The 14,624-nt window shown below is 54.1% G+C and overlaps 1 protein-coding gene and 2 non-coding genes across 4 annotated transcripts; all 3 read right to left on the reverse strand.

Moving 5' to 3' along the window:
- Positions 1-157: 157 nt before the first annotated feature.
- Positions 158-230, reverse strand: TRNAA-AGC (transfer RNA alanine (anticodon AGC)). Its single transcript has one exon. It is a non-coding gene; the product is annotated as a tRNA-Ala (tRNA).
- Positions 231-569: 339 nt separating this feature from the next.
- Positions 570-659, reverse strand: TRNAY-GUA (transfer RNA tyrosine (anticodon GUA)). Its single transcript is given in 2 exon segments — positions 570-605; positions 623-659. It is a non-coding gene; the product is annotated as a tRNA-Tyr (tRNA).
- A 4,034-nt stretch (positions 660-4,693) lies between these two features.
- On the reverse strand, positions 4,694-13,129 carry TMEM214 (transmembrane protein 214). 2 transcript variants are annotated; one of them, XM_047068784.1, is made up of 17 exons: positions 12,958-13,129; positions 11,843-12,042; positions 11,138-11,288; positions 10,706-10,840; positions 10,373-10,455; positions 9,831-9,936; positions 9,640-9,721; positions 9,019-9,120; positions 8,517-8,658; positions 8,039-8,130; positions 7,723-7,771; positions 7,424-7,537; positions 7,135-7,252; positions 6,468-6,564; positions 6,109-6,277; positions 5,828-5,979; positions 4,694-5,617 (listed from the first exon to the last, which is right to left on the reverse strand). In XM_047068784.1, the coding sequence occupies exons 1-17, from the start codon at positions 13,100-13,102 to the stop codon at positions 5,491-5,493; spliced, it is 2,064 nt and encodes a 687-aa protein (XP_046924740.1). In that variant the 5' UTR covers positions 13,103-13,129; the 3' UTR covers positions 4,694-5,490. The 2 variants fall into 2 exon arrangements, with proteins under 2 accessions (XP_046924740.1, XP_046924741.1); XM_047068785.1 differs by lacking the exon at positions 4,694-5,617 and having other exon boundaries at positions 5,887-5,979; positions 6,468-6,589.
- Between the last annotated feature and the right edge of the window lie 1,495 nt (positions 13,130-14,624).

The raw sequence follows: 14,624 nt of genomic DNA on the forward strand, positions 1-14,624 counted from the left end.
AAACCGGAAGACTCACCTGCAAAATAAAAGGACGATGTGCGAAGCTAATCATTGCGCACCGCGCTCTTCTGTGTATTACAAAATACCTTCCTGGGTCAGCGGATCTCCCGCCCTTCAGGAATCCTCTGACACTGATACAAGGGGCAAAAAGCCTCAGTGGAGGATGCGGGCATCGATCCCGCTACCTCTCGCATGCTAAGCGAGCGCTCTACCATTTGAGCTAATCCCCCGCCTGCTGCCGCCTCTCTTCCTTTTGCCTTACAGGCTGTTCTAGGCTGGCCGCTGACCCGAGGACCGACTGTAATTCAAAACCTTTATCTAGCAGTGTACAGGGGGATCGTGGGCAAGATTTTTAAAAGCAGGCATATAATAATCACACGTAAGCAATAGTAATAACATATCTTCGCATTTAACACAGAAGAGGGTTGGGTCGTACACTGATTACTTACTGCACATGTGTTTCACCGAACATCTGCCGTCCTCCTGCAAATCCACAGCGGGCCTCTGAGTGAAACTTTCTCCCTACGACTTGATTGGCTTGAGTTGGAAGCTAAAAAGATTGTACGAAGTCCTTCGAGCCGGAATCGAACCAGCGACCTAAGGATTGCCGCAACTCGTACCACTACAGTCCTCCGCTCTACCAACTGAGCTATCGAAGGCTCCGCTGTCTCCGGCGTCTGCCAATTCCTCCCTAATGCTTACCAACGCCACATTACTCTGACAAGACCTGGAAGATTTGGGGGAAAGCTCCCCACCCCGCTTTATAAAAGGAGCTCTCCTGCCGAGTCCCTCCAAGCCGCACGGAAACAAAGGAAGCCGGAAACAAGTTCGGGCAAAGAACCTGCTTCCCAACTCTGGACAAAGGAAATGGGCAATACACTTACCTTCCATTTCCGTTTTTTACAAAACAAACAAACAAACAAACAAAAAAAAAAACCACATCTCCTCACCCCCCGTGGCTTTTATAGGATTGAGGACGCTTTGAGATCCCGCTCGCAACCTTGGGCCGCTGGAAGCATTTCCCGTGCGCGGCGGGCACGCACATGTGCTCTGCAGTTGCAAGGCGCAAGTCCAGTTTGCAAAGCCGAGGGCTTACTTTCGCTATTTGCTCCAGATTTCCCTTCGGTGTCTTGGGGCACCGGTAAAATCCTACTGCTCTCCTGATGTGAAGGACATTCATTAGGTCAGTTAACCAACATTTTGTCAGGATTTATTCGTTCTGGCTGGAGCATGAAACATGCAAACCACAGAGCTGTTCGCTGTGTGCAGGACAGCGCACCGTCCCGCGGCGCAGAAAGCCTGCGATTCCGGCCTGGCCGCAAGCGCGGAGGGGGCCCTGGGCGAGGCCAAGTCCACCCGTCCGCCCCTGCCCCTATCTCGTCACACCTCCGCGCCTCTTTCCAAGGGCCTGGAATGCCAGCCTACAATCCTTTGCCCACCAGAATTTCCTGGGGCTTTGAAGCCAACCTAAAACCCACCTCCCCTACGAAGCCTTGCTTGGTGGTCTGGCGGAGTGCCTGTGTGGGAAGACCTGGACCATTTCCAGCTCTGCGGCCTGGGCTACCTGGAGTCACAGTCGCCCCGGGCAAATCCAGGTCCAGTGATGGTTTTAGGACCCGTTGCAGCCCTACACTTTAAATCCGAGGTCTCTGATGTCACTGAGCACACAGGGCTTTCACTCTTGCGCCCACCCACGAAGCAGGAGGTTAACATCTCCCCACCGATTTCTTAGTTTAGCTTCATTCTGCTGCTTCAAATGCTACCACTGTGTCCGAGAGTGTTAATTTGGGCAGTTTTCTTGGCTCAGTCTTTAGTGTGCCCATTGACTCTCTTTCTTGAGGGGAAGGATGCTGGTAAACCGAACTTTTTTTTTTTTTTTAAAGACGAGATTCCCATAACATACAACGAACCGTTTTAAAGTATGAACGGTTCAGTAGCACTTCGTGCATTCACAGTATTATGCAAATTATGATTTCTCTCTAGTTTCAAAACTTATTTTTTTCATCACCCTAGAAGAACATCCTGTACTCTTTAAGTAATCATTCCCCACCACCACTCCCCCACTCCCCGACCGGCGCCCCTGCCCAGGCAACCACTAACCTGCTTTTTCTCTATGGCTTTGCCTATTCTGGAGATCCCATATAAGAGAAATAATAAAATATGTGACCTTTTGTGTCCGATTTCTTCCACTTGTCATAATGTTTTTGAGACTCTTCCGGGTTGTGTTACGTGTCAGCACCTTCTCCCTTTTGGTGGTTGCATAATATTCCATTGTATCACTATACCATTTTGTTTATCCATCTATTGATGGGCATTTGGGCTGTTCCCACCTTTTAACTTTTATGAATAACAGTGCTATAAACATTCATGTACAAGTTTCTGTGTGGATATGTGTTTTTATCTTGGGTGTATAGGAGTGACATCGCTGGGGTTTGTGGTAATTATATGTTTAACTCTTTGAGGAACCACCAAATTTTTTCCACACTGACTGAACCATTTTATATTCCCACCAGCAATGTAGGAGGGTTCTAATTTCTCCACATCCTTGCCAACGCTCTTCTGGATACTTTTATTATAGCCCATTTTCAACAAATTGAGCTCAATTATAAGCATTTTCCTATGTCCTTAGAGAGTCTTTGAAATCATCGTTTGAACAGGCAGGAATGCCCGTCTCCGTGGGAAACACTCCACCCCAGAGGTGATGGCATTTGAGAAGGGACTGGCAATGCTACAGGTGAGTCTAGCGACGCCATGCTTTGGGGAAGTCAGACCACCCATTAAGCTGCCCTGCTGTAAAGCTGGCGCTATAGGTCCACATCCAGAAATGTGCTTTAAGCCTTTTGGGAAGAAGTGTTTCAAATGAGTCATGTACCAGAACTCGCAGGCCCATACAGGAGTTGGTAAGAGATTGACAAAAGATAACCATACTCAAACTGCCCTTCGTTGTTTGGGGCATGTTATCTGTAGAACTCCAGCTGTGTAAAAAGTTACAATGTCCAAATGTGACCTTCTGAGGCGTCAGGTGACTTCTGTTCCTCCAGTAACACCCATCATCATAGGGTGATAGCCCACCTGTCAGCCTGGGTCTGCTCGTCTAGTCCACACTAGGTCAGTTCACTGGCTCAGCTTAGATGCTTGTGCATTGACAGGTCTGCCAAATGTGAGACTTCTGGGTGTCTGGTTTAGCTTTATTGGACAGCAGGTGCAGTGTTGGACTACTTCTCTTGACACCGGAGAAATTCTGGACAATTCCAATAACAGGTCAAACAACGGGGTTTATCAAATAAAGCCAATTAGGGTGTCAGTGTCCCTATGAAAAGCTGTGGAGGCCCCAGCCAACCTGATTACACGTTGTAGCCCAGGATTCTAGGTCAGAAATTAAACAAACCCAGCAAGGTAAATCTCGTACACACTAGAAACCAACGCAGCACTCCTAAGTGGCGTTCTTTGATTTGCTGGATTGTGACAGTCCGGCAGCGTTGGTGATTCAATGTCATCATAGGACAGGGTCGTCATTTTACTTGTCCTATGCTGTTGCCAAGCCAGGTTCACAGCAGCCCTTCCTTCAACTTGCCTTGAATTCAGGCCAGTTAGAAGGATTAGCTATTCTTAAGAATTGCACCTGTTTCTGATTGGGAAGAAGTGAGGTCTTGGGACCCTTGGACAGTCCTGCCTAGCAGTCCCAGACCTTAGCTGCCAGGTGGGTTTTTTCCCTTGGGAAAAATGGTCGCGGTCACCTGCCACTAGGAGCAGGGTTCTGCCCAATGTGGACTGTTTAACGCTCGACAGGTAAGAGTTACATCCTAACAAGGGAAGAGAACACAACGGGAGACGCCATTGTACTCATGACCTCACTTTGTGCCATGATTTTTCTACGCTGGCTACTTGATAGGCAGAGTCTCAGGGCAACAACTGAATGGGAAAGTGGTAGCTGGCCATCATCCTGCTGTCATCTCAGGGTTTGATGGAAGCAGGAACCAGCCTGGGGGGGATTGGAGTGGACAGCGCACCTCTAGCACTGCTTACATTTCAAACATTAGAATCTTGAGGTGAGAGTGGAAAGCCTGTGCAGCTCTCTTACGGTCCCCAGTCAAAAACAAAAAGGGGCTTTGGTGATAGGCCTTGACTCGTGTGTCTTTTGGAGTCCTACATCTTTCACTCCTTGCCTTATAAAACTAATTAATAAATTAAGGTCCTGGCAAGGAGCCTGGCTGGCTCTCTCCGAGAGCATGTGACTCTCTGATCTCAGGGTTGTGAGTTCAAGCCCCACACTGGGCGTGGAGCCTACCTAAAAACAAATAAAAATACAAATAAAAATAAAATAATAAAATAAAATAAAATGAAGGTCCTAGCAAGGAAGAGAACACCACCAATCACAGACCAAGAATTCCCCTAGGAAACTCTCCCTGCTTTTTCCAGCTTAAAATAGTCAAGCCATCAAGGTAGGTGTTGGGACACGAATCATAGTGGCAAGTGAGACAATATGATTAGGGCAGCAAAAGGAGCGTCTGGAATCCTCAACAGGTCCAAGTTTAGAGTGATGGGCGTGAGCTTTCCCTGCCAGAAGCTCCCCTGCAGCCAGTGGCTACAACCTCCAGGAGGCAGGGGGCCAAAGGAGAACACGCATGCCCAGTGTTTCGCTGTCCCGTTCACAACCACGGGAATCCCGACGTGACGATGTGGACAGGAAAGCTGGCAATCACACCTGTGTCCTTTATTCCACCCAGTAGGCATACCCAGGGGCCACATGCTGAATCCCGTCCCGACGGGCTGCTGGAAGGTTCGCTGGGCCCGAGGCACACAACCACCTGGGCTTTGCTCTCCAGGCAGACGGTGGGGCTGGGCGGCAGAGATAAGCTGAACCTTGAGGCAGAGTCCCCCAGCAACAAAGGGGAGTGGAGAGTAAGAAAGTAGGACCACGATGGAGGGGGGGCAGTGAGGGGCCTCAAAGGACTTAAGTTGGGCATTTGGAGGTGAGAGGCCTTTCCGGCCAGGCCTCACGTCCACCGACAGTCACGCCCAGGCTGTGGGTTGAGGCGAGGCCGCTGTCGCCCACTACGGTGCTATATTCTTCTGGAGGCCCCTCTCCTTGTTCCACCGTGACCAAAGTCTGGGAGCAGGAATCACTCGTCAAAAGAATGCAGATGTCACTCAGTGGAGTCCCACCACTTTGGAGAGGAGCTGTTTTGGGGCTTCGGGGATGAGATGGAAGGAAGTGGAGAGCAGGAGACCAGAATGGGCTACAGAGGCTACCGGCCTGAGGACAGAGGCCGGGAGCTACATGCAACAGGGCCAGGCAAGTGTTCAGTGGGATCAGGGGTAGGAGGCTGAGATGCCTCTGGGCTCAGTCCCCACCAAAGGTAGAAGAAGTGGGACAGAGGCCACTGGCCACTTGCCTAGGAGACAGAACTCGGGCGCCAAGTAAAAAAGACTCCTTTGCAGAAACCCCCCAGCAGTCTCCGAGGGCTGCCCCAGACAGGGACGCGGGGCCTATTGCTGGGATATCATGGCAAGTGCCCAGTCCAAGAAAGCCACGGTGATGTCCTGTAGGCAGAGCCAGGTCCAGCGGGCAGCCGCACTGAGCTGTGTCCTCACGCAGTCCCAAGTCACCTCACCTCTGGGAGGAAAGCAGAACATTTGTGGGGGTTCGGAGGCGGTGTCAAGTCACAGGGTTGCAGCTCAGACCCACAACCCGCATCCCGGAGTCGCCGAGGGACGCTTGACCGCTGGGGCGGGGCACAGGGAGAGACTGGACGGAGAGCCCTGTCCCTGGGCAAAGGGCAGGGGGCTCCGGGGCTCCTGCTGCAGCGCTGGACGCGGCTCTCACCTGCACGCCTCATGGCAGCGCTCCTGGGCCCGGGCCAGGGCCTCTAGCAGGACGTGCCACAGCGGCAGCAACACACTGTGGTAAAGCAGCAGGAGCAGCTCCCTCAGAGACCGGAGCAGCTGCATCAGGGTGTCGGGGAGCTGGATCTGCAGCTGGAGCACAGAGCATGGGGGCGGTTAGAGCACCGGGAGAACGCATCCTGGTCCTGAGGACGCGCTCCACACGGGGCTGGACCTTCCGGCCCCTGGGCAGACCAGCCATTCTCCCTGTATCTGGCTTACCCTCTGGGAGAGGCCGGCGAGGCTGTCACCAGCCCAGGCAAGGTGGGAGGCACAGTGGGCAGAAAGAAAGCTGACTGTGGCATTGGTGTGGGTCCAGGCCAGCTGCAAACCGGGCCTCACCACGGTCAGCAGGTGGGAGCCCCAGGCTGGCAGGGTCTCCTGCAGCCAGCTGTACAAGATGGAGGGGAGAAAGGAAGGCCGAGTTTCCTCAGACAGCTCGGCTCCCCTGAGAACAGCTGGGGGGAAGGGAGGCCTTGGGGAGGGAAAACCGCCATCGTTCCCGACCGATACCGCCACCACCTCGAACACCAAGCCCTCTCCCTGCCACCTCCTTTCTCCCCTCCCCAGGCGGAGCTCACCTGTAGCCTTGCAGGCTGTAGGAGTAGACCTTGGCACATACGTGCTGGCCAGCAGGCAAGAACCCAGATGATTGAAGCAACCGGCCAGAGAGGGAGGCTGAGTAAAGGGGGCCCGTGGTGAGCTGGGGGGCAAGGGGGACAGGGAGTGGGGAGACAGACACTACAGGCCCCAGAGCAGGCCCAGTGGGGGATGTAGCAGAACGCAGCGTGCTCACGGGGCTGCAGAGCTGGCTCCAGTCTGCTCTGGAGCATGCTCGCTTGGAGGGAGGGGTGCAGGCCTGGGGAGCTGAGCCCGTTTCTCCTGCTGGGCCGGGTGAATGGGAATGAGGCAGCCAGGCAGGTGTCAGGAAGCCTGGGTTGGAGGGTCCACCCGTCTACTTACCAGCCGTGATCTGAAGCTAATTGGTAAATGTGACCCTCAATTTCCTCAGGAGTTAAAAAGGAGGTAACACTTTCTCAAACAAGACCGTGCATACATAAGCATTTCTACACTGCAAAGCAACAGTCCAATCTGAAGCGGTAATGTCACAGTTGTGGACAGAAAAGCCTGCCTGGAAAGGTTTCTTCTGTAGGACTAGGACAAGGCTGTATTAGGGGCAGTGGCCACTACACCTAGCCCCGTGCCTCACCCTCGTGCTATCTTCCTCACCTGTCAATCACTGCTTACCCTGGAAAGAGCTATGTGACCGGAAGTCATGGCACAGGAAACCTACGGCAAAGATCAGCACCAGTAGGAGCAGCCGTGTCCAGGGCAGCCGGTAGCCCCGTGCCTGCTGCAACAGGCCCTACGAGGGGAGGGGGAAGGACCGGTGGTCAGAAGCGAAGGGGGTGGTCCTCGCCTCTTAAGGCGGGCCTCAAGCCAGGCCTCCTCCCCTCCAGCGACAGGTGGGGCGGAGAATGTGCTGAGCCACAGGCTTAGGACGGTGCGCGGGCTGGGGAGGGCTGGGTGCTGGTACCTTGCAGGCTGTGTCACAGGTGACGGCATCCTGGTTGTTGCAGCTGCCCTTCCTTAGCAGCTCCTGGTTGGTAAGATTGAAGGACTGAATGGTTTCTTGCAAAGACTTCTGTGTCTATCAGATAAGAAAAGTCTGGGTTGAGAGGACAGCATTCAGTCTGTAAGGGAACCGAGCCTCCACCCTGTTTCACTGTCCACGCAGTGAATACAGTGCCTTCTCAGGGAGGGGGGCAGTGGTTGAAGGGTACGAACCCAGAACCCAGACGAGGCTCAGCCTGCCATGTCCTCCCAGCTCCTCACCTTCTTGGGAATCTGCTCCCAGGACCTGAGCAGGTGTTCCAGCAGCAGGCTATGGGGAAAGCACAACCCCTTGCAATCAGGGGGCCCACTTGGCCCTTCCCGTCCCCCTTTAGGCCCTGGCTCCTTCACTTCCCTCCCACAGTGGGCAGCTTCCTAGAGGCCACCCCAGCAACGTTCCCGCTTAATTTGAGAGGCACGAACCCAAAGGACAGTGACAGATTTTCCCCTTCTACTTCTAGGCTAGGGACAGGTGGGGAAGCATGGATTAGGCTTCTCTGTATGGACTGGAGGTGGGCAGCCCCCCACCCCCACCTGCCTGGACTGTGACAAGTGCTTGGGGTACAGCTGCCTCCAGACACTGGCGCTGAGGGGGTCCACCGTCAGGCACTCGGTCAGGCTGCTCAGGAGCTGCATAGGGGACAGGAGAAACTGCTGGGGCCTGGGGCTGGCTGGAGGGGAGGGTGCTGAGAGGTAACCCCTGGCCCCCAAGTGCGGCAGCCCAGGCAACACACCCATCCCAGAGAATGGGGAAATCATACCAAGACCCCAGAAATGTCTCAGAGGTCGTAACGGGGAGGCTGGAACTCCCAACCTAGAGCTTGAGCTGGAAGGTCACCCGTCCACAAGAGGCAGGACATCAGAGACCAGCTTAGCTCCGTCCTCGTGAGGGTGGTGTGCGAGTGGGGCGGGTGGCTATCAGGAGCTAAGGAGGTGCCCAGGAAACGGGTCCCATGAAGGCAGGGACCTCACCAGCAGGTAGGGACCTCTGCAGCGGCCTCCCGCCACTTCCTCACCTCTTTCTTCATCTCAGGAGGGCAGCTAGGGGTGGCTCTGGACAGGAAGGAGGGGAAGTACGTATGCAGGATGGATTCCGGCCTCGCCCCAAACGCCAGCACCTTCAGTCGGGGGTAGAGCTGACACAGCTGCTCCTGCAGGCTGGGGTGGGGGTGGGGAGGAGAGCCAGGCACAGGCTCTAAATGGAGCTATGTGATGTGTCCCTTTTCCTGCCCGAGAGAGGGGAGTCGCTAAGGGCCTTATAATGGCAAGGAGTCTTTTCAAACACAGAGAGTCCCCGGGAAATCTGTTGAAGTCATGGATCTTCTCCCCAGGAAAACGTCCATATGGCAATGATACTCGAGGGCCCACACAATCTCAGGAGGTTCACCGATCCCTTGAACCTTGCAGGTTGAGAATCTCAAATTTAGGATGGTTGGAGAAGAGGGGACAGGAAATATGCTGCCTGCTCCTGACTCTGCTGGGATCCTTCACAGCAGGTGTGCCCCAGGGTAGTCCTACCTGGGTGTCAGGGAGTTGTTGGGCATGTAGGCAAAGTCCAGAAGTGGGAAGAAGTCCTTGGGGCCAATCATGCCAAAGCCCTTGGTGAGGTTGGGGTGCATCCTATGGGGGAAGGAAGGAATAGACTTGTGGAAACTACCATACAGGCTGTGAACCCAGCTAAACCCAACATCTAGGGAAATGGGCATAAACCCTGCCCCACCCCCTACTCCTTAATAGCTTCTTTCCTTTCCTTCCTCACATTCTGATCGGGAGGGGCTGGTCCTGGTTTTCCTCACATCTATGGAGGCCAGGATCACAGCATCCCGTTTTGCTGAAACAGCTACTTTGTGTTTTTTTGTTTTAAATTTTTTAAAAAGTTTTTTTAATTTATTTTGAGGGAGGGAGCATAAGCAGGGGAGCGGCAGAGAGAGGGAGAGAGAGAGAATCCCAAGCAGGCTCAGCACCGTCAGTGCAGAGCCCGATGCAGGGCTCAAACCCACAAACCATGAGATCATGACCCGAGCCAAAATCAGGAGTCAGATGCTCAGCTGACCGAGGTGCCCCCGAAGCAGGAACTTTGGACACCATAAGCCTTCCTGGCTGCCCCCCCTCCTCCCCCCCCCCCCCCCAGTTACTCACAGGAGCAGCCGATCCAGGTATGCAATGGCGAAGGGAGACAGAGACTTGATGCCCAGCACAGGCAGCATGATCCCTAGCCACACTGAGGAGACAAAGTTCAGGGAGGAAGACTCAGGCTCGGACCCACTGGGGATGTTAAAAAGCTTACTGCTTCCAAGACCACCCTTCTTCCTGCCCCCCTTCTCCGTTACCTTTCAGTCCTTCAGTGAGGTTGGTAAAACCTGCTTGACCCAGGGCCCACATGATGGTCAGACACTTCGCTGGACGGCTCTGGTGAGACCTTAGCAGTTCCAGGAACTGAGACCGGTGGGAAAGGCAGGTTGGGATGGGGCAAAGCACCAGGAGCACCCCAACGCTAGGCAGGAAGAGATGTCAACAGGGAGACAAGGGACAGGCCACGGAGCAGTGGAGTAGTACAGGGTAGCGATTCAGAGCATGTGCTCTGGCACCAGGCTGTGGCCTTTGACCATACTTTCCGCTTACTAGTTTACTAACTCTAGGAAAGTTACTGAACCCCTCCGCAGCTCAACCTTCTCCTCTATAAAAGGAGAGTAACGGCAGTACCTACCTCACGTACATACAAAGCACATCCAGGGCAAGCACTAGCAGCATTAGCCATCAATACTGGTCTTACAGGGTCTTCTACTACCCCTTAACTCGGTCCAGAGTGTAGATTCTGCCCAGCCTCCCCAGTCCTAGCCTCCTGGTGTCCCCACCACCAGCCTGAGCTCACCTTGCCCAGGTTCATGGTGGCAATCTTGGGCTTGTCTTGCAGAATGGCCTGGATACAGATGCGGTAACCATGTAGTGACTCCCCTGAAGAGACATGTGTTCTCAGACGTACATACCCTACTTGACATCCCAAATCTGAAATCTCCCTTCTAGCAGCTGAGAGCCCAGAACGCAGGCCCAGCGACTTCTAACTTTCTCTTTCCAAAAGAGTGTGATCAGTACATTTCCCTGTTGGAAACAGAACCACCCAGCCCATCTGGAAGTAGAAAAAAGGGACTAGTAGGTTTCCAAGATGGGGGGGGGGGGCTAACCCTCACAGGGGGGGCCCACTCACCTGGCGTCTTATCCAGTTCTTGCAGCATAGTGAACAGACAGTGGTCAAAAAAGAGCTCCAGAGACCCTGCTGCCTTGGCCAGTAGCCCTCGGATGATCCCACGCAGCTCCCGGTTTACCAGGCTGTAGGGATAATCTGGGGCCGACAGGCCTCCACGTGAGTGCTAGGACCAGAAGCTTCTGCAGCTCTGTGCACTCCCTGAGGATGGGGAGTGCAGGCAGAGGCCCCCTGCACTGAGGCTGGCATCCTCCCTATCCCAGTGAGGCCCAGGCGCTGTCACAGCTGTTATGATTCGAGAACATCTTTGATTCACGCACAGGAATCAGGACAGGGTAGGGGCACTGGGCTCTTTTACTAACTCATGTGCTGACGCACAGCCCTTTCGGTGTTTTCTTGAACTGGTCTGATTTTGAGGGAGTCAGAAGAACTAACCGTGAGTGTGCTGGCTTAGAGTGGGTTCACTTAGAGGCGCTTGGAGCTTGTAGTTGAGATAGCTGGCCAGGTCCTTCAACCACACGGACGGGTTTCCAGAGAACACGCTCTGGCTCTTGTCCAGCTCTTTCTGCAGAGCTGCCACGTCGAGCTGCCAGGGACACAGGCCCCCCGTGGTGCGTTATGAGTGAGTACAGGGAAACAGGACACAGGTGGGAAAACGGGTGAACTAGGTGAAGGCAGAAGGAAAAAAGGGTTTCTGCTTTTAAGTGTTAAGTATGCGGAATGCCACAATATTGCTGCACCCGGATATTTGGGGAAAAGAGTACAGCTGGGATTGCTGATCTCAAGGCCCAATACTCTTAAGCCCTTCACACGTTCAAGGGGACCAGACGGAAAATGAAACACTGCTGCTTCCACAGGGTGAGGAACCACAGCTGTTTCTCTACCCTCTCCCCAGTATCCCTGGGTCTTCAAGGCTCTCCTTGCGTAATCTAGGTTTCCCTAGAAACTTATTTCCGATCTGTCTTAAATGCAAGCATTCTATACCTTGGGATTTCTGCCCTTTCCTGAATGCTTCCTCCCAAAAGTAGTGTCTCGAGTTCCACAGGTCCCTCGGCGGCCACCGCCACCCCCTTGTTCCTTTCATCTTCTCCACGCCTCACGTCCCTGTTGTCTCCCCACCTAAAGTCTAGGCACACTCACAGCTTTCAGTGCCTCCTCCAGGCTGCGGAAGCGACCCTGCTTCTGGTTCTGGTTGGCGAGGGTGGCCGCCTTCTTAGTCTGCTTCTTGTTCCCGGGTTTCTTAGGCTCCACAGCAGGGGGTGGAACTTGCTCCTTATTCTGCCGCTTCAGGATTCTCTCAAAGCCCCGCTCATAGAGGGTGCTTGTCGTCTGAATTGGAGCTGGGGTAATGACAGGCAGAGAAAGGGGGACCATCCTTGAGTCATGAGGGCCTCACGGGAACAGCGGTGCCTTCCCCCACATGGTCACCAAATTCGTCTCCAGTGGGGAGCCTGCCTCAACGCCCCTTCTTGCGTCCTGCTTAAGGAGCAGGGCGGGCAGCCCTCCCGGTCGCTTCTTTCAGTCATAGCAGCTCTTGAGTTCATAGGCTCTTTCAAAGAGGTGAGGCATTTCTTTATTAGATAAGTCAGAGTACGTGGGAACTAGCAGAGGAGTAGGATACAGAGGGCTGGCTTCCTTGGTGAGTGGCTACCAGTCTGGGAGGTCAGGACTTTTCTGTCTTGGTTCCAGTGTGACAACTCTATAATCAACAAGTGGCAAGCTCTCTCCACTCTCCAGGAGACTTCGAGGAAAGAGGCGCCACTTAAATACTCGCTGGGTGTTGAGAATGAGTGGTGGGGTCGTTCCTTCCGCTGCCGGGCCCCCCCCCGTCGGTCTCCCCCCCCACCCCCCACCCCAGTACCTGCTGGTTACTCAAGGAGGCGGCACCGAGCACGATGAAGCCGGCTGCCTCTCCCCAGCTCTCAGACATTGGCCCCAGAGGCCAGGCTAGGGCCGGGAACAGCTGGTAGGGTGTGTGCAGACGGCAGTCCTGGTCCCCTCTGACATGTGACCCCGGGAAAGGGCACCTAACTCCACTGGGCCTCGGTTAACTCATCTGCGAGGCGAGGACAGCTCCCTCCTAGCGCTGTCTACCTCCTGTGAGGCTCAAGAGGCGACGCACGGCAGCGCTCGCCGAACGGGGGGTGCCGACCGGCAGGACAGCCCAGGGGCTCGGGTGGCTGCTCGCTACCTCGCCGGAGGGGCAGGCCCGGGGCCGGGAGGCGGCGCTGGCGGCCGGCCGGGTGGGTACTCACGGGTCAGGTCGTATTTCCACACACCGTTCGCCTCCCCGAGAGCCCGGCGGTCCCCTCCGCCGCTTCTACCACTGCCGCCGGCCCCGGGCCGCCGCCCTTTCCTCACCACCTCCCAGCGCCCCCCACCAGCCGCCTTGGCTGCCATGGCTCCGACCCTCCCGCCACTGCCACCTCCCTGGGCTTTCCGGTCCGGCGCGGATGCACGGCGCTCTGCCACGTCTCCTCGCAGGGCCTCGCGGCGCGTGACGCCGACCGCAAGGCAGCCTGGGATTTGTAGTCTTTCGTTTTCGCCGCGTTATCTCTAGCAAGGTATCGGGTCGGGCCGGGCGGCTGGGGTCTCCTTCGTAGCAAAAAAAAAAAAAAAAAAAAAAAAAAAAAAAAAAAAAAAATCCACGCAAAGGCGTTGAGATGAGAGGCTGTTGTATTCAGAGCATTTTAATTGGGCATTTACTGTATGAAGGCCACTGCATTGGGTGACTTGGAAATGTAACCAATTGCGGTTTTCTTTGCTTTCTAGTGGTGCCAGAAAGATGGAATGGAACGTTCTCCTTACCTTCGGGGCGAGGTTGAAGATTACATTTTTTCTCCCTTCTAGGAAAGTGCTAGTTTTTTTTGTTGTTAGTGGTTAAACTTTAAGTTATTGGGCTATAAAAAAAAAATCTATTGTGGAAGAACAAGGAAGAGGATGGAGCTTGCGGGTAGGGGAAGTGTTTGGAGGGCAGGAAATGGAGAGCCGTGGCCCCCGCTGATAGAAGAGAAAAGTCTGGGGTTCTGGGACAGCCAGGACTGTTTCCCCTTACAGGGAATAGGAAAGAATGGCTCTGACCCTCAGTGCAAGAGTCAGTCCCAAGTCCCAGATGTGGCAGGGAGTCATCAAGAAGAGCCCCAGACCTGAGGAACCACTCAAAGAGGTTACTGCTGACTTTCTCTGTCCTTGGAGGGCCTTCCACCATGCTTGTAGTATCATGTGAAACCACAAAATGTAAAGCATCCCAGTAGGGGAGGAGGAGGAGAGGAGAAATGAAAGTAACTTATTACAATTAAGGAAATGTGCTGTTTCAGGTACACTCCTAGATTCAAGGATGAGATTCATACCTGCCATACTCAAGTACAAGACAGGCGAGGCCTTGTAGTAACAACTGATAGAGTCCAAATGCCTACAGGATGAACAGCTTGGGAAGTGATGAGGATATCCTAAGGATAGGAAGGAGATTAGAGAAGCCTTCCTGAAACAGGTGGCATTTGAGATGGGTCCGGGGACAGGGAGAATTTTCACTGGTTGGCGATCAGGACAGGTGCAAAGAACAGGCCAGCCGTACGGGTTTATTGCTTTAAGTGAAAGCCTAGAGGTGGGGCACAGCAGGGCAAAGCTGGGAAACGAAGTAGTTCAGTGTGATGGTGTTTAATGAGATTTGGGAGGTGAAGAAGGGTGGAAAGCGATCCGAACCCATATGCTATGGTCTGCCAGAAATGTGGACTGGGAAGCCAGTGAGAAAGTGGCACAATCTACTGTTTTGGAAAAATAAGTGAGTATATGTGAAGGATAGGGTGGGGCGGGGCGAATGCCTCCTGCCTGTCCTCTAGCCCCTTCTGGCCTGACTGTGGCTGACCTTGCCTCCGTTTCCTCTGAAATGGAGTGCTTTTGCCCAGGACCGTAATTGAGCTGC

Source organism: Lynx rufus, unplaced genomic scaffold (assembly GCF_022079265.1).
Source record: "Lynx rufus isolate CCGP_SWC_20201006 ecotype Redwood Valley unplaced genomic scaffold, mLynRuf1.p SCAF_8, whole genome shotgun sequence".
In the NCBI taxonomy this organism is placed as follows: Eukaryota; Metazoa; Chordata; class Mammalia; order Carnivora; family Felidae; genus Lynx; species Lynx rufus.